This window comes from Panthera pardus, unplaced genomic scaffold, assembly GCF_024362965.1.
Source record: "Panthera pardus isolate Hobbes unplaced genomic scaffold, ASM2436296v1 HiC_scaffold_12, whole genome shotgun sequence".
Classification (NCBI taxonomy): Eukaryota; Metazoa; Chordata; class Mammalia; order Carnivora; family Felidae; genus Panthera; species Panthera pardus.
Window position 1 is genome coordinate 54,429,122 of NW_026526677.1, and position 24,208 is coordinate 54,453,329.

Here is a 24,208-nt window from a genome sequence, read left to right on the forward strand (position 1 = left end):
TGTGCTGGGTGTGGTGGAGCCTACTTAAGAATCTCTCTCCTCTGCCCCTCCCATTCACGAGCTCTCTCTTTCTCTTTAAAATAAAAACAAAACAAAAAACAATTGTAAATATTTATGCACCTAACAGGAAAGCAAACATAAAGGGGCACCTGGTGGCTCAGTCGGCTGAGCATCAGACTCTTGATTTTGACTCAGGCCATGATCCCAGGACTGTGGGATCAAGCCCCACACTGGGCTCTGTGCTGGGCATGGATCCTGCTTGGGATTCACTCTCTCCCTACGCCCCTCTCCCCTGCTCTCATACAAACTCTCTCTCTCTCTCTAAAATAAAAAATAACTAATAAAAAAAATTTTTAATGAAGGAAATAATTGATAGTGATACAATAACAGTAGGGGACTTTAACATCCCATATACATCAATGGACAGATCATCCAAACAGAAAACCAACAAGGAACCAGTGGCTTTGAATGTCACATTGGATCAGATGTATTTAATAGATATGTTCAAAATATTCCACCCTAAAACAGCAGAATACACATTCTTTTCAAGTGAACATGGAAAATTCTCCAGAATAGATCACATAGTAGCTCACAACACAGGCCTCAACAAATTCAAGAATATTAAAGTAATACCATTCATCTTTTCTGACCACAATGTTAATGAAACTGCAAATAACCACCAGGAAAAATCTGGAAAGGCCAAAAACACATGAAAGTTAAACAATATGCTACTAAACAATGAATGAGTTAATGAAGAAATCAAAGAGGAAATAAGAAAAGTGCATAAGAACAAACAAAAATGAAAATACAATGGTCCAAAATCTTTGGGATACAGCAAAAAATTTCTAACAGGTTAGTTTAGAGCAATACAGGCATACATCAAGAAGCAGGAAAAATCTCAAATAAACAGCCTAACCTTACACCTAAAGGAGCTAGAAAAAGAAGAACAAAAAAACACAAACCTAGCAAAATGAAGAAAATAATAAAGATTATACCAGAAAAAATTGACATAGGAACTAAGAAAATAATAGTTTCATTATTATTATTGAACTGTTGTTCAATGAAACCAGTAGTTGTTTCTTTGAAAAGATCAATAAAATTGATAAATCTCTAGCCAGACTTATAAAGAAAAGAAATAAATCAAATAAACAAACTCACAAGTTAAAGAGACAAAATAATAACCAACACCACAGAAATACAAATGATTGTAAGAGAATATTATGACAACTATATGCCAATAAAGTAGACAACTAAGAATAAATGGATAAATTCCTAGAAACATATATCCTACCAAAACTAAAGCAGCAAGAAATAAAAAAATATGAACAGACTTATTAGCAGCAAGGAGATTGAATCAGTAAAAGAAAACACAAACAAACAAACAAACAAAAACAAAACAAAACAAAACAAACAAAAGAAAACAATAAACAGAAGTCCTGAACCAGATGACATACTGTCAAGATGTTAGGTCTTCCCAACTTGATGTATAGATTTCTTATAATCCCAATCAATATCCCAGGAAGTTACTTGTGTATACTGGAAAACTGATTTTATAGTTTATATGAAGTGGAACAAGAGTCCCAGAGTAGCCAATGCAATATTGAAGGAAAAGAACAAAGTTGGAGAAGTTACATTTCCTGACCTGAAGACTTTCTGTAAGTCTACAATAATTAAGACAGTATGGTATTGGTAAAAGAATAAATACATAGGTCAATGGAACAGAATAGAGCCAGAAATAGGTCCCCATAAATATAGTCAACACATTTTTCAGTAAGTATCTTTAATTTTTGGACATCATAATAGTGTGTTGTATGTCACTGAGATTTTAAATAGATTTCCTAATTACTAATGATACTGAGAATGTTTTATGCAGTGATTTTCAATCTGTATATACCTTTTGATGAAAAATTCACTAAAATATCTTTTCCAATTCTATTGAATGGTTAGTTTTCTTTAATTTTGAAACTACTCTGTGTATACTAAATGAAAGTCCATTATCACATATTTAATTTGCAAAATTTTCTTGAACTCTGTAACCTGTGTTTGTATTCTCTTAATTGCATTTTGGAAAAACAAAAACTCTTAAATTTTATGAAATTCAGTTCAATAATTTAAAAAGTATATCTGATTATTATTCTTTAATATAATGTGTCCTAGAAGTTTTTTTAATTTTAAGTTTTACATTTAAATTTATGATCCACTTTTACTTTATTTTTGTATGGGATGTAAGGTATAGTTTGGGGTGCATATTTTCGTATATGATCATCTAATTGTTCCAAATCTATCCATTTTGTATTGAATTACCTTATCCTTATCATTTTGTTGAAAATCAACTAAGACTATATGTGCAGGTCTAGTTGGGGCTTCCTATGCTAATTTACTGATTAATTTTCATATCTTTATGCCACTAGCATTCTGTCTTTATTTCGTCCTCCAATTTTGTTAACATTGTTCAGTTACTTTACATTTCTATATAGATTTTAGAATCAGCTTTTCAATTTCTATAAGAAAAAGTGTGCTGGAAATTATATTGAAATGTGATTAAATCTATATATCAACTTGGAGAGAATAGAAATATTCACAATATCAAGACTTGGATATATGATGATTGTATACGTCTCCTTTTATATATGCCTTCATCAGTTTATCTTAGCAATACTTTTTAGTTATCTCTCTTCAGGTCTTACTTTTCTTTTTTTATCAAATGTGTCCCTAAATATTCTCTTTTTAGGCTATGGCAAGCAATATTTTTATTTAACTTTCTAATAGAATGCCATTAAAATAAGAAATTTAACTGTTTGTATAGTAAACTTGTATCCTCTGAACTCGATAAACTCACATATTAGATCTAGTAGGTTTAGTATGTTACATAAGATTTTCCTACATAGAAAAAAACAGATCATCAGGTAATTTCTTCCTAATATCAATGACTTTTATTTCCTTTTACTTACCTTAATGCATTGGCTAGAATCCCCAGTACAAAAGCAAATAGACATTATAAGAACAGGGAGCCTTGTATTTTTTTATAACAGAGACAAAATATTCAGTCTTTCTTCACTGTGATGTAATCTATCAAATTTCATAGGCTTCCTTTATCCTATTTGTAAGTTCCTTTCTCTTTCTAGTTTTCTGAAATTTTTATCAGGAATTCATGATGGATTTTGTCAAATGTTTTTTATGCATTTATTAACATCACATGTAGTTACTTTTGTCTGAAATTATGGGGGAAACATTAATTGATTTTTAAATGCAAAAATTTCCCCTGCATTTGTAAGATAAGTGCTTCTTGGTCATGATACAGGATAATGTTATATATCATTAAACTCAATTTGCATAATTTTGTTAATAGTTTTTATAGCTGCATTTATGAAGGAACTTGATAACTAATTTTATTTTCATGAATGTTTTCCTCTGCCTTAGGTATCATTATAAAGATGGCAATATAGAATGGGTTCAACTCTTTAAGAAGATAAATTGAGTGATAATTAGCATGCACATTGCAATAACCCTCTGAGTGAAATTAAGAAATAGCTCCAAGATGAAAGTAACATTGGCAGACAAATAGGTAGTTGAAGGACATATTCTAAAATATTGATGCATGAATATTTCCAAAACCTGAAAAATTTTATACCACCAAAATCTTCTTTTTTATCAAATCTGTACATAAATTTTACTGCTGGCATGTCCACATGCATTCAAGAATTTGATTACATCTTTTGCAAGGCCCCACAATCTTCTCTCACCTTCAGTGAGAAAAAGTAGTATATAATCTATTGAAAAAATGGAAATTACATAAAGGCACCAATAAATGTGAGTTTAAGAGACTATAATAAAGGCTGAAGTAATGTCTGAATGACCTTTAGATAATCCCAATATGGGACACCCTGAGAGATGTACAAGTTTAAGGTTAGCCTAGAAGAATTTATTAATTTTTTAATACATTTGGGTCATTCTTTATTTACAAATATTTTCACAACTCGGTCCTGAATTTGCTTTGTCCTGATTCCATAAATGACTGGATTTAAACAAGAGGGAACAACCACATACAGATTGGCCAGGAGGATGTGGATGTAGCAAGGAATATTACTACCAAATCAGTGAGTCATAAAAGAGAAAAATGCTGGTGTGTAAAATGCTAAAACGACACAGACGTGGGAGCCACATGTGCTGAGTGCTTTGAGTCTGGCATCCCTGGAAGGAAGGTGGAAAACAGCTTGTAGGATCTGAACATAGGAGAGGGCAATAAGGATCAAGTCAAAAATCAGGGCAGCAATGGTATATAAGCCATAGATGATGTTGACCCTTATGTTAGCACAGGAAGATGCACGATTCCCATGTGTTCACAGTAGGTGTGAGGAATAATGTAGTATCCACAAAAAGGCAATCATTTGAGAAGAGGGCAGAAAGGGATGACAAGAAGGACTGGCCTCCCCACTACAACAGAGGCCATGATGGCTACCACTCTGTTGGTGAGAATAGTGGTATATGTCAGTGGATAACAGATGGCAACAAAGCAGTCAGTTGCCATGCCAGCAGTACAACGGATTCCATGCCAGTGTAGGTATGGATAAAGAACATTTGGATGAGGCAGCCTTCAAATTTTATCTCCCTGAAGTTGAACCAGAAGATAGAGAGCATCTTGGGAATGGTAGAAGTGGAGAGGCCTAGATCAATAAAGGAGAGAAGAGCCAAAAAATAGAACATAGGTTGATGAAGACTCTGCTCAGTCTTGATCACAACCAGGATTGTGACATTTCCCACAAGTGCTATCAGATAAACAACAAAGAAAGGGAAACCAAACCAGATATGGAAAGCTTCCAGACCAGGTATACCCAGCAGAAGGAAGGCAGAGGGATTTGAAGCAGTGTCATTGACAGAGGACATCCTGCTGAGAACTATTGGAAAATATTCTATGCTCTTCTTCAGTATTTCTGGGGAGACATAAGGCAATATATGGTGTTTGGATATCACTATATATAGTAGCATACCAATTAGACACTAAAAATCATAATGGAAAGTCATTTGAGGACAATTGACTATTAAATTCAAATTATTGACTATCCCACTTAATATTCCATGGGAACTGTGGAAGTTAGAAACAGTCTTTTCTGGTGGTAGTGTGGTGTAGTGATCCATGATCATCTTTAGCTCATTCTTTTGTGAAATCCTCGTCTATATTCACTAGTACCAGCTGAAAACGCTGCCAGTAAGCAAAACTTGTATTACATTTTCAAGTTACTTTGATTAGTTGAGTGGAAACATAAGAGAAAACTACAATATATTGTGAAAAACTACAATATGTTGAGGAATTGGAATGGGAAGAAACTTTGGATATGAGGATCAAGAATGTCTACATATAAGGCTTATTTACCTGTCATAGTCCCTTCTTTGTTAAGTGTTACTTTTCACTTTATTTGCTTTAATGAGACTGTGTTTGTGTATATATACACAAACTTTTAATAAAATGGTGCTTTTATGCTATGGTTGGTGAATTTATTATTAGTATTTTTCTACTTTTACAGTAAAAAATTCACCACATAAACAACTCAAAGAAAAGATAATTTTAAAACAAGTAAAAACTAGTAATTAAATTTAGCATCCATATATGATACTTTAAAAAAGAAACTTAAAGCAAATTAGGCAAAAACTAAAAGTGGTTCAATTTAGTGAAAGGAATATATGAAAAATCTGCAGCTAATATCATACTGAATGGTGAAACACAGAAAGATTTGTTTCTAAGATTGGGAATAAGACAAACATATCGACTGGCATCAATTATATTAATATTTTACTGGAAGTTCCAACAAGGTCAATATATCAAGAAAAAATAAATAAAAAGACAGTAAGATTGGAATGAAAGAAGTCACCTTTCCCATTCATAAGCCACATGAACACTTAGATAAAAATCAAAGAATTTAAAACCATTTAGCTTATCAATTAATCAGGTATAGAATCAATATTTTTCTATATACTGTTAGCAAACAATGAGAAATTAAAATTTAAGTTAAAATTCTGTGAAAATTCATACTACCACTTACAGTGGCATCAAAAGCATGGAGTAGTTAGCCATAAGCACTTAAAATTATAAAACATGACAGTAATTAAAAAGACCTAAAAAAGTTTTAAAAGTGGTTTGAAAGACTGAAATATGTTAAGATGTCAGTTCTTCCTAAGTTGCTTAATAAAACAACTTCAATCAATAACCAAGAAATTTAAGCTCATTCTAAAATAATTATACGAATACCCTAAATTCATTGGAAAAAGAATAACAAAACATCGGAACTTAAAATAAAAGACTTCAAACTTTAAACAGTATAGTAAGTCATTATGATAACGGACAAATAGATAGGGAGTGCTTAATAGAAAGAACAGAATAGACATATTTTACGTCCTCAGTCAAATGTTCTAAAGTGACCAATGTAGTAATTCAGTGAAGATAGCACAGTTTCTTATACCAATAATTCTGGTGCAACTGAATATATATTTTTTATATATATACATGTGTGTGTACACACATACACACACACACACACACATATATATATAGAGCTTTGATTCCAACTTCACAACAAAATCAAATATTAATTACATTTCTAAATTAGAACTAAGTATTAAAAACAAAACAAAACTCCAATTTTAACATGTGTGAAATCAAAGGAAGAAGAGTATCTTTGCAACCCAGTAGGAAGTAATATTTTTTTAGAACACAAAAGCAATAACCATAAGAAAATAGCCTTGTTACATGTTATTAAATTTTGAAATTTACTGTTAAGTGGACTTAGAGGACAAAGACTGGGAGAAAGCATTCACAATCCCTTACTTCTGTAAGAGAATTTGTGTTAGGAACACATGACAATGCTTATAACTAACAAAATAAGAAAACAAGCAATGGGAAAAGGAGAGACCTACACTGACATTTAGCAGAGAAAAATATACAAATGACACTGAATGTCTCAAAATTATTAGGCTTCAGGAATTGTACATTAAAACTAACATGACATCTTGTTACATACCTACTAGAATGGCCAAAATTAAAAAGCACAACACCAAATTTTGGCAAGGATGTGGAGCAACAGATTCTCCTAATTACCTATGACTGAACTCCTAAGAGCTTACTCAAGATGAGGAAAGCATATGTCCACACAAAGAGTTGTATAAGAATGTTTGTAGCGGCTTTATCCACAACTGCCCTGTGTGGAAACAACACAAATACTCATCAACAGTGGATAGACAAATCAATTTTGGAATGTTTACCCAATGAAATTCTACTCAGCAATAAAAATGGATTGACTGTATGTGCAATAACATAGATGACTCTATATCATTATATTGAGCTATCGACTGCTACTAGTTACTAAAGAGTACTAATTATATAATTTCATTTATATGAAGATCCAGAGCATACAAAGAAAATGGGTATCTGGTTAGCTCAGTCAATAGATCCTGTGACTCTTGATCTCTGGGTTGTGAGTTTGAGCCCCATGTTGGGTGTAGAGATTACTTAAAAATAAAATCTTAAAAAAAAAAATGGGTACTGAAAATATCCATTCACTGGTTGCCTGGGGATTGAAATGGGTCACAGACAGATTGGGAAGGAACAAAGAGGATTTTTGGGGGTGATAGAAAAATATTATATCTTTATAAAGGTGTGGGATATATAGGTATATCCTTTTTCAAAACTGTACAGATAAGATTTGTATATTTAAACACATGCAAATTTTACTTTAAAAAATCAAATCCAAGCCTGGAGAGAATAGAATGTTTACAGTTGTTGACATTGTATGATGAGAGCATTATGCATTTGTGTTCATCTGTAGATGTTTGAAATGCTCCATAATTAAATGGTTTGATACATAAAACTACTGAAAATAAGTGCCATCTTTTTATGAAGTATGGTATCATTTGCTTTAATAGAATATTCTGTTTTGGAGCTTATTTTATTTTATTTTACTTTATTTTATTTTATTTTTTTAAGTTTATTTATTTTGAGAGAGAGAGAGGGAGAGATTGAGAGGGAGGGAGGGACAGAGAGAAGGAGAGACAGAATCCCAAGCGGCCCTGCGTCATCAGTGCAGAGACCTATGTGGGGCTCAAACTCACAAACTGTGAGATCATGACATGAGCAGAGATCAAGATTCGGACACTTAACCAACTCAGCCTCCAGGGTGCCCTGGAGCTTATTTTAAATACAGAATTATTTACCTCAATTAATACAGAGCTAAAAATCCAACTAAAATATTTCACAGCCCTACTCAGGGAGCATAAAATAAAATAAATAACCTATCTTAAGGTTATGATTTTGTTTGGAATAGAACTTAACATTTATTCTTGATATTTTTCTTTTTTTTTTTTTTAATTTTTTTTTTCAACGTTTTTTATTTATTTTTGGGACAGAGAGAGACAGAGCATGAACGGGGCAGGCGCAGAGAGAGAGGGAGACACAGAATCGGAAACAGGTTCCAGGCTCCGAGCCATCAGCCCAGAGCCTGACGCGGGGCTCGAACTCACGGACCGCGAGATCGTGACCTGGCTGAAGTCGGACGCTTAACCGACTGCGCCACCCAGGCGCCCCTTGATATTTTTCTTTTTATTCATACTCATACATAAGCTTTTAAGTCAAATGCTAACCATGGTATATTCTTTATGATTATTTGCAACAAATAATCTGATCAAAATTATTCTGAATAATGACATCCGATGGGAAGTATACAACCACACAGCATGCTAGCAGTATATCCGAGGATGTGCCTTAACTATTCCCTCTGAGCTTTCTTAAATGTATCATTTGTTTTGCTAGTAGTATGGTATTTTTGTGCCCTACTAAAATTGTTCAAACATCTTCCTGAACACACTCAATCAAATTTTATATTACTCTATTATTAAAATTCAAACTTATTTTAGGAAGCCAGAGCCTTCATCAACTGGGAATGTATCAATTGAGATGGCCTTTGGGATGTATATTTTTCTCTACTTCAGATATGTACATAGCTATTGTTCTGCTTTATTTGACTGACTTTATGCCAGCAAAAGTCAATCAAAGAAAATAATACTTACCAAACACTGTACTTGATGCTTTATAAATATTCTCATTCAAATTTCAAAACAACTCTCTGAGGTAGATGCTGTTATAGCAGATTTAAAGTCAAATTTAGTATAAATTTGTATAAAGTATAAAACCAAGTATAAAGCTAGGGTTAAGAGAGTCTAAGGCATTTGTCTTAGATAACTCATAAACATAAGTTGTATGATTAGAAATTGAGTATGTGTCTCTCTCCCTGTTACTAAATTCACCTTGAGCAATAGTGTTTTTGCTAAGGTAAATATAGAAGTATTTATAGAGGTAAATTTATAAGTTAAAAAGAAAATAAATCTTCTATTTAAAACTGTACAGCTATTTAAAGCCTATAGATCCATGGAAGTTACTTTATATAGTAAAGTATGGAAATTACTTTATATAGTAAAATATTCATTTTTTTCTTCCTGTTTTATTTTCTGTAGTGTTTAACAGTCAGACAATAAAATAAAAAAGATAATGTGTGTTCTTCAAGAATAAGAAGAAAGAGGTTGACAATTTAGACCATTAATCATCTGATCTAAACTTGGTGGGGGTCCAGGGTGTTCCCAGGGCCAGGAAGAGCTAAGACTGGAAGGAAAGAAAAGCCTGAAGATTTCAGTGGACCTTGGCAACTAGAGCAATGAAAATATGCTGACTTTTTGGGGGAAGGGAAGGGTTACACAAAGCAAAGGCAAGTGAATTTCAGGGAGCTATTTTTGGCTAGGAAAAGGTGTTGGAATTAAAACATAGCAAATACGACGTGTCATTCTCTAAGACTGTATCTCAACTCTATTTGTTGTTATGCTGATGATGCCTGGTAATCATGCTGATGATCTGGTAATAAGTACATCCATTTGAAACTGGAAATTTCAGTGGTTTAAAGTTTAATTAAAGAGAATCATAAACGTGAAGGTCAGACTTTTGAGGCTACTTGGTGAAAGCTTCTTTTCTGTTAACATCCAGAGAGAAAGTCAGTCCTCTCCTTTGTATCTATGGTTTTGCAACCATTTCCATGGTTCTGGGTTCTGATCACTCACCCAGGCTAACATTTGCAGCGAAGTCCACCATACCATAGAGTGCCTGGGTGCTTGCTTTCTGTGGGGCAGCTGAAAATAAAGGGCCCTTTCATCTGTGATATATCTGTAAATGGTACTACCTGGCACAACTTCCCAAAACTCTCCTCAGTGTCTACTGTGCTGAACTGCCCTGCCTATCTCAACTTTTTCATGGGAGACCTTCCACAAGTATAAAAATATAACCTGGGCTACCTTCCCAAGGACAATGTTCTGCCTCCTCTTGCAGTACCAGGCTGGCCTTCCTGCCCAAGATCCCCTACCAGTAAAATTATACATTATATGGTTATTTTTTATAATTAATAAACCAATATTAACTAAAGTTCATATTTTATTAAAGTTCATATGTTACTCAGATTCCCTTAGTTGTACTTGGATACCAAATTACAGTTACTAGTGATACCTAGTTAGTTCTGTTAGGTTCTCTTGACAGTGACAGTTACTACTCAGGCTTTTCTTAATTTTGATGACTTTACAGTTTTTAGAAGTAATAGTTAGGTTTTTGTAAAATATCCCCTAATTGAGATTAGTATGATTATCTCCTCCATGATTAGACTAAAGTTATATTATTGGAGAAGGAGATCGATGAGGTATACTACTACTTATGTCAAAACATATCAAGGGTATATACTATCAACATAGTTTATCACTATTGATATTAAGCTTCATCACCTGGCTGAGGATGTGTTTGTCAGGATTCTCTCTCTCTCCCCCATTTCCAAGTTTACTCTTTGGCAGTAAGTTGCAATGTGTAGCCCACAAATTAAACAGTGACTAGTTACGCTCCACCTCCTTTAGAATAGAGCATCCTCATAATATTGTTTGGGAATATTTTGCATGAGAGTTAATCTAGTCCCTTAGTTGTTTATGTATTCAATCATTTATTTTTATCAGTATGGGCTCTAATATTTATTTTATACTTTAGACCGTAATCCAATACTACTTTATTTTTTCACACTGACCAGCTTTGGCTATTAGGAACTCTTTCAGTTGACTCCTGTGTCCCTTTGACGTAACCTCACAATTGTGTGGGGTTTTTTTTTGGGGGGGGAGGGTCACCTCCTTACTTTTGGAACCATAAATTGCTACAGGTGTATCCTATATATCACCTGCCCCAATCTTAGACTGTGATATTTCTCCAAGGATTACTGATTCCTTTAATTGGATAAGGTTACTGGAAACAAAGTTTTGATGCTGGGTGTGCTTTGCTACTGGACTGTTGTTGGTTTAAGACCCTCTCAGCTGGCAGAGCAAGGAAATTTATATGTGTATCCTAGCCTGTGTGTATGTACACACATATATAAATATCCATCATCTATTTATCTATCATCTTTCTGTCATCTGTTGTCTATCTAATACTAAACATAGTAATGGCTAACTCTAATCTGTCACCACGAGAATTATTCTAGTATCCCTTCATGTTTCTCTGTAAACTGCCGTTCCAAAACTGAGAAACCTGGTCCCCACTATATGCCCTACAGTTACATAATTGTTCAATAACACTATGCATATGTAGCTGTATTAGAATTGTTAACCTATAACCCTATGGGGAAAAATTATCCACTAGAATACAATGCTGTATGTATAGGTCTTTTGCTTTTAGTCTCACAGACTCCACTCATTTCCTGAGTTAGTTAGGTTAAAACATTTTCCCCATCCATTTTAGTGAGGTTTTTCCCTACATTTTAACACACAGTGTTTCTCATATTTTTGTATTTCATCATGGATTCCCCTGAACTCCTTGTTGATTTTTTAAAATTTGCATACATTAAGATCATCTTTTGTGTTCTAAAATTCTAAGAGTTTTGCCAAATGCATATCATAACCCACCTTTATAGTATCATATAGAACCTAAAACCTTCCATGTGCTTCACATATTCAACATCTCCCCACTCTTGCTCCCCCTGGGATGCATGGATATGTTTGTGGTCTCGATAGCTTTGCTTTTTCATAATATAATTTCACTAGAGTCACCCAATATAAAGCCCTTTCAGATTCACTTCATTTACTTCAGAATATGCATTTAAGATTCATTTGTGGTTTTTTCATGGTTTGGTATCTTATTAATGCTGAATATATCCATTGTAGGAGGTACTACAGTTTGGATATTCATTTACCTATTGGAAGGCATCTTGGTTACTTCTAATTCTTTATGAATAAAGTTGCTGTAAGTATCCATGTGCAGGTTTATGTGTGGACATAGTTTTTAAACCCATTGGGTAAATTCTTTGGAATGTAATTGTGAATCACATGGTAAGACTATATTCAGCTTTGTAAGAAACTTCCATATGTTTTTCTTTTCTAAATAATTTTTTAATGTTTACTTTTATTTTTGAGACAGAGTGCTAGTAGGGGAGGGACAGAGAGAGAGAAGGAGACATAGAATCTAAGCAGGTTCCAGGCTCCAAGCTGTCAGCACAGAGCCCAATGTGGACCTCGAACTCACGAATTGAGAGATCATGACCTGAGCTGAAGTTGAACACTTAACCGACGGAGCCATTCAGACATCCCTCCATATGTTTTTCTAAAGTGACTGTGTCAGTTTGCATTTCCACCAAAAATGAGTGAAAAGTTCTCTTGCTTTCTTTGCACCCTGACCTACCTTTGATATTGCTTTATTTTTAATTTTAGCCATTGTGTGAAGTGGAATCTTATTGCATTTTTTAATTTGTAATTCCTTAATGGAAAAATATGCTGAGCATCTTTTCATGTGTTTATTTTCAATCTGTATATTCTATTTGTGGGGTGTCTGGACAAAATTTTTACTCAAGCTTTAACTGGGTTATTAATTACTTTTTAAATTTACGTATGTTCTAGTTCTAGGTTTTAATTTATTTTAATCAAATTGACGGAGCTCTCCTTTATTCCTTGTTTGCTTCATATTTTTATTAGAAATATGTGCTGTTGCCATTTAAAAAAAAATTTCCTTTGACCATTTATATGATCGATATGATTTTTCTTCTGTAGGCTGATGTTCTAGGCTACATTGTTTTCTGAATGTTAAATCAGTCTTATATACCAAAAATAGACACCATTTGGTCATGTTGTATAGTTATTTTGATAAATTATTAGCTTAAATTTACTAACATTTCATTGAAGATTTTTTCATCTGTTCATGAGATATAAGTTTGAGAAATGGTCTATATATATTTTTGGATATCTTTAACTGACTTTGGTGTTAGGATATGTCCAGCTTCATAAAATGAGTCAATATTCTTTATGATTCTATAATCTGGAAGTGATTTTAGAGGATTGACATAATTTCTTTAGTGTTCAGAAGAATTCATCAGTGAAATGATCAGAACCTGATTTTGGGGGGAAGGTTATTAATTAATGATGAAATTTATTTAATAAACAGAGATATCTAGAAATTTAGAACTGTAAATTTTCTTCTGTGCGCTTTATATCATTTATATATATTCAGTTGACTATTGAGCAACATGAATTTGAACTGCGTGAGTCCATGTGGATTTTTTTGTAAACACAGTACAATACTATAAATATATTTTCTCTTCCTTATGATTTTATTACTAACACTCACTTTTTTCTAGCTTACTTTATTGTAAGAATACAGTAGACAAAACATATATAAAATATGCTTTAATTGTTTATATTATTGGCAAGTCTTCAAGTCAACAGTGGGCTGTTAGTAGTTAAGTTTTGGGGGAGTCAAAAGTCATAAGTGGATTTTCAACTGCATCAGTGTGGGGGGGCACAGTGCTTGATCCCCAACAACATAGGGGTTAGGGGCACTGACCCTATATATAGTGTTTAAATATATTTTTAGTGTTGTTGCCACTAAACACTGCTTAGCTTTTAGTCGTAGTGCATGGAATTTATATCAAGAAATTTAGGGGATGATTTGAGACAATGAATATTATGACTATAAAAGACACAGTTAGGACATGAATATAAAGAAACCATTAAAATTTTAATAGAGAACATCACTACTTACAGATTAGCATATCTGAATCCTGTTAATCAGACCAACTGGAAATATGTATGAACTTTCCCTCAAAAGGTAGGACATCGAATTTAGTTTATTTGAGGAAATCATGTTGGCAATCCTGTGTGGCTTTGAAGGTAGGGGGTCATGTATTGAATGGAGATTTAAAATCAACTTATAAAAATAAAAATGTATAAATGTAAACAAATCAATTTTTATTTTATTTTGTTTGTTTTTTTGCTTTTTGGTTTTTGTTTTAAGTAGGCTCCATGCCCAGCATGGAGCCCAGTGCGGGGCTTGAACTCACAACCCTGAGATCAAGACCTGAACTGAGATAAAAAATTGGACACTTAACTGACTGAACCACCCAGGCACCCCTGTATTTTATTCTTAAATATTATTAAATTTGATCTGTAGTTAAAATGAGATGCAACATTCAAATAAAGAAAACACAGGGAAGAATGCTTTTGGGTTCACTTTTGACAAAAGAAGACATCAAAAACTCAGAATGTGCATCTTTCTATACCTAAGAGAAAAGAGCATTTAATGTGCTCACAGGAAATAAACTCTTCAGATAATCATATTTAGATACCCCTGTGTCATCGTCCACTAACTCCTTTCAGAAACTGTTTACCGAAGTCCATGTTCCTTGCTGAAATATAATCTTTCATACTTCCAAATCCTGAAGATACATGTTCTGGCTCAGTCACGTTGCAAAGTTGTACAATCATTTTCATACCATCACATAGTAAACATGCCATCAGGAAATTAGTTTCTAGGCTCCTGAGCAGTCATTTCTATGTTCTATTTCATTATTTTTATGCACACATCAGTTTCTGCTCACAACAAATTCAAGAAGAATAATAAAAAGATATTTGATCCTTAGGAGTCATAGAGGAGATATGTCCCCATAAGATTACACAAAATACTTGTAAATATATCCAGAAAATTCTTGTAAAGTAAGTGACTGAAAATTTAATCTCTACCTGAACTTGTCTAAGATTCATCTACTTTTGCAAAGCATCAAGTCCCAAAGGATGCATGTATGTTGCATTCCACAAATAAAGAGGGATTTGGAGAGGACAAAGTGGTCCTATGGATAACAGGTTGCCCAAATACGCTTCACACACACACGCACCACACTCCCAAGGAAAAATTCTGATTAAATATGACTCAAAACCACTGTTAGAATTTTATACATTCAAGCTTCTCTTAAAAACAAGAGTTTCATCCTTTAACACAAGTATTGTTTTCAGGTACTTTCACTTCATGATTCTCCATAAAGGTAGGAGGTGGCATACTGAGGGCACATAGTGCCTACAGGTTTTCATGAAGAATAAGGAAGAAGGTGCTGAAATGAAAGGTGAAAACCCGAGACATTTTTTTTAACTGCACGAAGTATCCCAGTATTGGCCTCAGAGAAATCGGATACAGAGTTTTTAACTGAGAAATCTATGAAGATCTTTCTTATTTTATATTCAAATTTAGTTATTTTTTTTTCTGAGAAAGCAAAGCAGTTGACATAAACTGATTGTGCCCAGCTGGAATACTATCCTATTTTCAAATACAGAGAGATAGAGGTTCACTAAATCTCCCTAGTTAAAAGGGAAGGGGCTTTGAGCGCGATGTTTGCCCTACTGTAATGGAACCCTATGGTCAGAAGAATATGCATTCAACACCAATATGGAGAGAAGGTATTGAGATTAAAGAACTGACAGCATTCTCCAAAGTTTGTAACTTTAAGATCTTCAGGATCTTTTGATATGAGGAGCATTTAAAAAATAATCAACCCAGAGTAGAGTAAAATTAACTTCCTTTAGTTATATCCACACCTTCAAGAGCTAAGGAAACAAGAGACTCTACTGGGAGGTGAGAGCATGGATCACATGCTCACGAATCTGCTTTGTCCTCACACCGTAGATAATAGGATTGAGGGCAGGTGGGAAGACTACGTAGAGATTGGCAACAAGGATGTGAACATAATGGGGAATTTTCTTGCCAAACCGGTGGGTGAGGAAGGAGAAGAGACACGGTGTGTAGAAAACACACATGACCCCAACATGTGACCCACATGTGCTCAAGGCTTTGTGACGAGCATCTCGAGATGGGAGGAGGAAAACTGCACGGAGGATGTAGGCATAAGAGATTCCAACAAGTACCACGTCCAAAATAAGAAAAGAAGCCACAAAAAGCCCGTAAATGGCATTAACTCGAATGCTGGCACAGGCCAACTTGGCAATGCCCATGTGCTCACAGTAGGAATGCGCAATAATTCGAGTCTCACAAAAGGGCAGACGATGGGTTAGGTAGAGAATGGGCAACATGAGCAGGACAGGACGCATTATAATGCCCACACCAATGCCTGCTAGCACCCGGGGTGTCAGGGTGGTTGTGTAGTGGAGTGGTACACAGATAGCCACATAGCGATCAAAAGCCATGGCCAACAGAACAGTAGACTCCATTCCTGTAAAGGTGTGTATCAGGAACATCTGAGCCACGCAGGCTCCAAAACCAATTTCATGTGCATCAAACCAGAAGATACCCAGCATTCGGGGCACTGACGATGTGGAGAGGGCCAGATCTATGGCTGATAAGATGGCTAGAAAGTAGAACATAGGATCCCGCAGAGTACGGTCAGACCAGATGATCAGCAAAATTGTAACATTGCCTAACAGAGCCATTAAGTAAATGGAGCAAAAAGGTAGGGAGATCCAGCCATGGGAACCCTCAAATCCTGGGATGCCTGTGAGAAAAAAGGTGTCTGGGTGGAAAGCGGAAGTGTTTGTGTGGAACATCTTGCCATTGATGAGAAGAGAAGTAGTTGAATACTTCTAGAAGGAAAAAACAAGAGCTATGAACACATTTCTCAAAAGTCTCCGGTAGGCTTAATTTTTATCTGTAGCTTTCTTATTATGAAAGCAAATACTAAAACTTGAGTTCAAAGTAATATGTAGGCACAGACTGAGCACTCTACAAATGGAAGAAACATTAACTTTATGAGAAGTATACTTCTCAGGTTTTGGACGTGAATATCATATTCATTTGCTGAAACCCCATATAAAACCTGGAATTAATTTAAAAAAACATGAAAGGACTTATATTGAGATATCAATCCTCTTTGAGGACAAAATACACTTTACCTAAACACATCAACACAAAAAGCATGGAACAGATACAGACACCCGCACACAGAACATGACAATACATATAAGAATATAAGATACCTAGACCTGTAGAATGATAGGAAATACAGTAAGACTTCTTAAATCAGTTTGTTCTGTATCAGTTGTGACATTGATATATATTTAGAAAATCAGATCCAAAATGAAAAACGGTGTTTCATTAATGTGTCCCTCCATATTTACTCATATGCTCCCACAGACATGCTGTACTGTATCTGAGATATAATAAGAGTTGCACAAAGACAGACAGACACTGTACTATACAAAGATAGGAAAACACTGCAGCTGGAAGTCACCTCCAGCACAGAAATGCATCTCTTTGCTACAATATTCTGATAGGAATTAAATTAATAAAAAATCCCAAGGTTTCCATTGGTTGCCAAATTCTCAAGAATGTCCTAAGATATCCAACAATTCTACCTATCATTGCATAGGTGTGTGGGGGAGAGTTTGGGGGGAGGGAGATAGCGAAAAGACATATTGGAAGGAGAAGCATTGAGAAAAGTAAAGATTTGTTTCCAATGACAATAATGGTGGTCAACATCAGGCTTAAGAAATCCATGCTCCTGATTTACCACACTCTAGTTATGATTGCTCTCTCTCTCTCTCTCTCTCTCTCTTTCTCTCTCTCTCCATTCTTTCTTCCCTCCCTCCTTATTTTCCTTCCTTCCTTCTTCTTTCTTTTCTTTTTTCTTTCTTTCTTTCTTTCTTTCTTTCTTTCTTTCTTTCTTTCTTTCTTTCTTCTTCTTTCTTTCTCTTCCTGTCTTTCTGTCTGCCTGTCTTCCTATAGAAAAAGAAAAGAAATATAAGAGAGCACAATAGAAAAAAAATAAGTAAGGGATAGAGAAGTATAGGAAGAGAAAGGAGGAAAGGTAAAAAAAGAAGAAAGGAAAGCAAAACAGAAGGAAACATAAAGGAAGAAAGGTAGGAAGAAAGTTGATCTCAGCTCCAGTTGACTCCTGAGCAGAGTGACAGAGAAAAGTCCAAATTTGGGGAAATATTTTATTAATGACATTAAAAAAAATAGAGACTCTCCAGTTATGTAAGTACTGAAAGACTATAAATGTTCATCTCCAGGCTATTTATTTATCTTCTTCCTTCTTTGTAATCAATTTTAAAAACCTGCACTTAACTCTGGGCCCCTGATGAGCATATTTTAAAATTATTATTATAGAAGACCATGCCCTAATACACAGTTATCACTGAGAATTGAGGTTGTTTATACCACAACTATAAGTTCCCTCTGTAGATGGTTATTTTAAAAAATCTAAGTTGTCTTGGGGTGCCTGGATGGCTCAGTCAGTTAAGTGTCCAACTTTGGCTCAGGTCATGATCTCACAGTTCGTGAGTTCGAGCCCTGCCGTCAGGCTCTGTGCTGACAGCTCAGAGCCTAGAGTCTGGTTTGGATTCTGTGTCTCCCTCTCTCTCTGCCCCTCCCTCACTCATGCTCTCTCTCTCTCTTTCTCTTTCTCTCTCTCTCTCTCTCTAAAAAAAATAAATAAAACATTCAAAATTTTGATAAAAAAATCTATGTTGTTTCAGCATAATCCAGTAATGACCTCTTTCAGTCAGGAAATCTTTCTACGGTAGTGAGAATATAGTAGCTTAATAAATTTAGCTGTAACCTGTTCCTTAATTGTTAGACGAGAGTCTGTGATCACTGTTCATCTCCATCACACATTTAATAGGAAACTCACCTGCAGCAGGACTAGGGCTAGAGAGCTCTGGTATATCCAGTAATGGGAATAAGGTTTTATACTACCTATATTTAGGGCCCTTGGGGGCCTGTCTGAACACAAAGCCAAATCCCCTGCATGAACCATAGCTAACACCACAGAACCTCCTGAGAAAGATTCCATTATCTGCACTTAGGATAAAGGGACTGATGGAGAAGCAAACATCTTCCCTACATCCCCTACACATCTTGTCAATAGAAAATCAGAGATGCGAAACTAATGCTACCAAATGTGTTCATATGAAATATGACGTGAACAGAATCTCTTATTGGGTAAATTTTGCATCATAATTTTATTAGATATCATAGCAATGCACATTTAGAACATAATTTACCTATATATATATACCTATATATAGGTATACCTATATATAGGTATATATATATATATATATATATATATATATATATATATCCCCTTCCCACATCCATGTCTTACTACTCATCAATAATATATCATAGCTATCGAATAAGACAAAATATCTTATTTCTATCCTATGTAGTGCTAGTCTTACTGGCTTTATTTATTTATTTATTTATTCATTAAAGTTTATTTTTATTTTTTTTTTAAATTTTGATTTATTTTTGAAGGAGAGAGAGAGAGAGAGAAAGCATAAGCAGGGGAGGGGCAGAGAGAGGGAGACGCAGAATCTGAAGCCAGCTCCAGGCTCTGAGCCATCAGCACAAAGCCTGACGCCAGGCTTGAACTCACCCAACTGTGAGACCACGACCTGAACCAAAGTTGGTGCTTGGCCGACTGAGCCACCCAGGTGCCCCAAATAGAAGTTAATAAAAATTAATTTAACATAAAAATGAAAAAAAAACCCATGAATTTATGTTTGTTTGTTTGTTTGTTTGTTTTAAATGTTTACTTATTTATTTTGAGACAGAGAAAGAGAGCAGAAGCACATGAGCGGGGCAGGGGCAGAAAGAGGGAGAGAGAGAGAATCCCAAGCAGTTTCTGCACTGCCAGCATAGAGCCTGGCACAGGCTTGATCTCACAAACAGTGAGATCATGACCTGAGCCAAAACCAGAAGTCAGACACTTAACCAATTGAGCCACCCAGGCACCCCACATGAAATGTATTTAGAGACATGAAACACATGGAAACCAAAGAAAAAGATCCATTACACTAGTATTACAAAATAAGGCCAAATGTATTTTTCAATGTAATGAATAAAAATAAAGTGAAATTACATTACTTAATCATAGAAAAATATAAAGGGCAGCTGGGTGGCTCAATCAGTGAGGCATCAACTCTTGGTTTTGGTTCAGGTCATGATCTTAGGATCCCTGACTTCAAGCCCCATGTGGGGCTCTGTGCTGATAGCATGAAGCCTGCTTGGGATTCTCTCTCCCTCTCCTTCTGCCCCTCTCCCCTCTCATGCTCATTCATGCTCTCTCTCAAAAAATAATTGTTTTAATTAATTTTTAAAAAGAGTGAAAAATATAAGAACACCACTTACCAAAATTTCTATTAGGATGGTGACACAGGAGGAAAATCACTGACTGGGAGGTGATGTTCCCAATACATATATTGGTTAAAACACTTATATTAATAACACATTAAAATAGTGAATTGAAATTATTATTAATCTATAAAGAAATGACAAAACAATGTAAAATATAAGAGCAAATACTTACTCTGGCACTTTAAAGGAAAATAATATCCAATGAGCATAAGAAAATTTTTTCATCACTGTTACTCATCAGGAAAATAAAGCACCATGCTATACCTACAATCTTTCCAGTATGGCTGAAAATTAAGACCGCTAATTCCAAGTGTTCATAAAGATAGGAGCATCTGCTGACCACTTTGGAAATTGGAAGTGTCTGCTAATTCTAAATATTCCCAGCAATTACTATTACATAAATGTCCAAAGGAAATGAGTGATTATGTTCACCAAAATACATACACAAAAATGTTCATAGGGATTTATTCAGAATAGAGAAAAAAATTAAATAATTAAAATTATTCAACAACAGTAGAATATATAAATTAATTGGGTTTATTCATTAAAGAAAATACTATCAGGGCACCTGGGTGGTTCAATGGGACACCTGGGTGGCTCAGTCGGTTAAATGTCTGACTTTGGCTCAGGTCATGATCTTGCAGTTCGTGAGTTTGAGCCCTGCTTCGGGCTCTGTGCTGACAGCTCAGAGCCTGGAGCCTGCTTCGGATTCTGTGTCTCCCTCTCTCTCTGCCCCTCCCCTGCTCATGCTCTGTCTCTGTCTCTGTCTCTCTCTCTCTCTGTCAAAAATAAATAAACATTAAATTTTTTTAAAAAAAGAAAATACTATCTATGAAGAAATAAAACAGCACAATAAAAACAATAAGAAGCAAACCAAAAGAAAATTCAAATGAATTACTATTACATGCAAAATGGATTAATCTAACAAATCTTGTAAAGCAAAAACTGGACACATCAAATTGTGTTAAGATTTTGATGCTTGAATGTTTTTATGTGAAACTCTGGGGCAAGAAAAAAGACAAAAAGAAAAAAGAAAAAGAAAAAACCACTATACTATATCTGCATGAACCAGAAGATAAAAATAAGAAGAGATGAAGTGAGTGTTAAGCCAAGGAATGAGTGAAAATTGGAAATATGCAGATAATCATAATGGCTTAAGAGGTAACAGGACTATCAAGAAAAAATCACTGTTGCACATCTGCCAGATTGTAGTCTTATTATGATGCACATGGTAAATGCATTGAAATAAGCAAAATCAAAAATACAATGCTTGCAATGTTTGCTTTTTATTTTCCTAGAATGTACCAATTATTCTATGCCCAGAGAAATCAATTTACCCTTCCATACAGCTTGACTGTGCTCTCTTTCCTGATTGATCATCACCACCCTCATATCTCTCCCTGCCTCCCTTTCATTATATACACACAGCCCTCATTGTTTTCATTTGGAACATCATGTATGCTGATATTTCTCATCTACTAGGGAGCAAATTCCTGAAATTATCATGTACATCCTTATGCATACCCCAGTAGTTGGCACAATATGCTGAGTAACATTTCTTATTAAATTTTGTTGAAAGAATGACTAAGTTATTGACCTGAGCAACATAAGTCATTTCAAATTAAAAAATGTAGTATTATGGAAGATAAATGCTAATAACATGAGATTATGGTATTTAATTTCAATTTTATATTCTTCAATGAGGAAATATTTTTATATGATCATAATTTATGTATCTTGATTAAATGGGTATGGCCCTACTTGTGCAAGAGAAAGAAAAGAGTCTGTAGTCAGTGTTTCTACTGAGGAAAGCACAGGGACATCTGGTTCTTAACTCAGGAAGTAAAAATCATGAAATAGTGTGCTAAGGCCACATTAGAAAGGCTTTCAAGAGGAAGGAATTTTGAATCAAGTTTTTAAATCACTATTAATGTGATATTGGTCATTTTAGAAGAAGTTGCATAACAGAATATTTTCCATTTTGTAAATTCCCCCAACATTGTGTGTATGTGTGTGTAAATCTATTTTTATGTGTTCATATACATATATACACGTGTGTGTGCAAGCACATGTTTAGGAGTGTGTGTGTACGTGTGTGTGTGTGTTTAAGAAAAAATGGCACAATGAGTAAAAAAAGAAGTAAAAATATGTATATTCCATTTTGCATTAATAAATCAGTTGAGTTGGAAACATGTGCTGTATGCACTCACTATTTTTAGAATTATATCATTTATTCACCTCTTTCTGATGTAGTATAATATCCTATTATCAGTCTGTTTTTGTACATTTTTTTAAATTTTGGCAATGTAGCTTACACCAATGCACACGTTTAATGTCAACTTTATTGTATTATATTGTGACTAATAGTAAGTACGTGCATTCTTTAATTCTTACTTAGATTGATTCATTCAGCATACATTATTGAGTAGCTGTGTGAGTCACACTATAAGTAACTAAGTGGATAAATAAAGTAATGTTAAATTCCTTATCGCCCAGGAAGAGAGAGGATGAAATGTACACATTGCAAGTGATTATAATATTAAGTTGTGAGTAAGAGAATGGAGCAGAAGTGCACAGAAGGCAAAGAAAAGTGAGTATTGCTCTATCTTCAACAGTATGAGGATAGTTACCCTAAAATGTGCATACATATAGAAATTCACTCCTATGTGAACCAATGTTTTTCTTTATCTGAAACAAGATTTTATTTGAATAGTAGACTTTGAAAATTAAAATGCAAATACCAGAAAATTGGTGTGCCATTAGTATTTAGCGAATGAAGGAGAGACAGGCAATAGGTCTTAGAAAGTAGGTATATTTGGAGTGTAGAGGGGTTTATGAAGGAATAGGCATATCTCTATAAAGCAAAAACCAAGGATGTTAATTGTGATATGAAACCTGAAATCAGGAGGATGTTTGGCATGGGCAATGTCACAAAGGTCCTAACATCACATGCTGGTCACTAGGAATACTAAATAAAATGGTACCACTGGAGACAGAAAACAAAATACCTGAGAGATATTTATGAAACAAAATCAGCTAGTCTGGAAGACTGGAAGTGGCTGATGATAGAGGTACTTCAGAGATAGAGTGATCACATACAAGAGATCAGGTTACAGAAAGTTAGAAAAAGGAACATATGAGTGAGATCAAGAGATATGAGCCCAAATAACAAAAGATTGTGGAGATAATGGAGATAACTTGCCTCGCATTACACAATGAGGAAGAGAAGGATAAATGATGAAAATAATTATTTCCAAATTAAAAATTTCTGTTTTAAAGACTAAGAGGTAATACCAAATATATACATGAAAAATATAAATGTCATTTTTGATGGAGTTAGGTAAAATGAGCATTTTGAAAATTTTCCTTAAATAATAACTTTAAGAAAATCAAGTTTTTATAAAATATCAACCAATTAGTTGTGGACTAGTATCTTGTGTGTGTGTGTGTGTGTGTGTGTGTGTGTGTGTGTGTAGTACATATACAATGTATATATTATGTTAGATACTTTTTGTACTTTGTGTCACTTTAGCTTCAGGTTATTTTATGTGAGGGTGGTATTAAAATAAAACCCATAAACACCTCTTATAGAAACACTGTTGTCAAGGGTGAGAATAATAAACAAAACATAGTAATACAAATAATGATAATACTAATGACTAACAATTATTTTGTATTTATTGCAAACAACATCCTGGGAACTATGCTGATGACTTTAGAAGCATCATATAATTAAGTCTTCAT

General features: G+C 34.4%; 1 protein-coding gene and 1 pseudogene across 1 annotated transcript; both read right to left on the reverse strand.

Annotated features, from left to right (window-relative positions):
* Positions 1–3,947: 3,947 nt before the first annotated feature.
* On the reverse strand, positions 3,948–4,884 carry LOC109267067 (olfactory receptor 52E4-like; annotated as a pseudogene).
* An 11,049-nt stretch (positions 4,885–15,933) lies between these two features.
* Positions 15,934–16,884, reverse strand: LOC109267015 (olfactory receptor 52J3-like). Its single transcript, XM_019449528.2, has one exon. It carries the CDS (start codon positions 16,867–16,869, stop codon positions 15,934–15,936), a length of 936 nt encoding a protein of 311 aa, XP_019305073.1. The 5' UTR covers positions 16,870–16,884.
* Between the last annotated feature and the right edge of the window lie 7,324 nt (positions 16,885–24,208).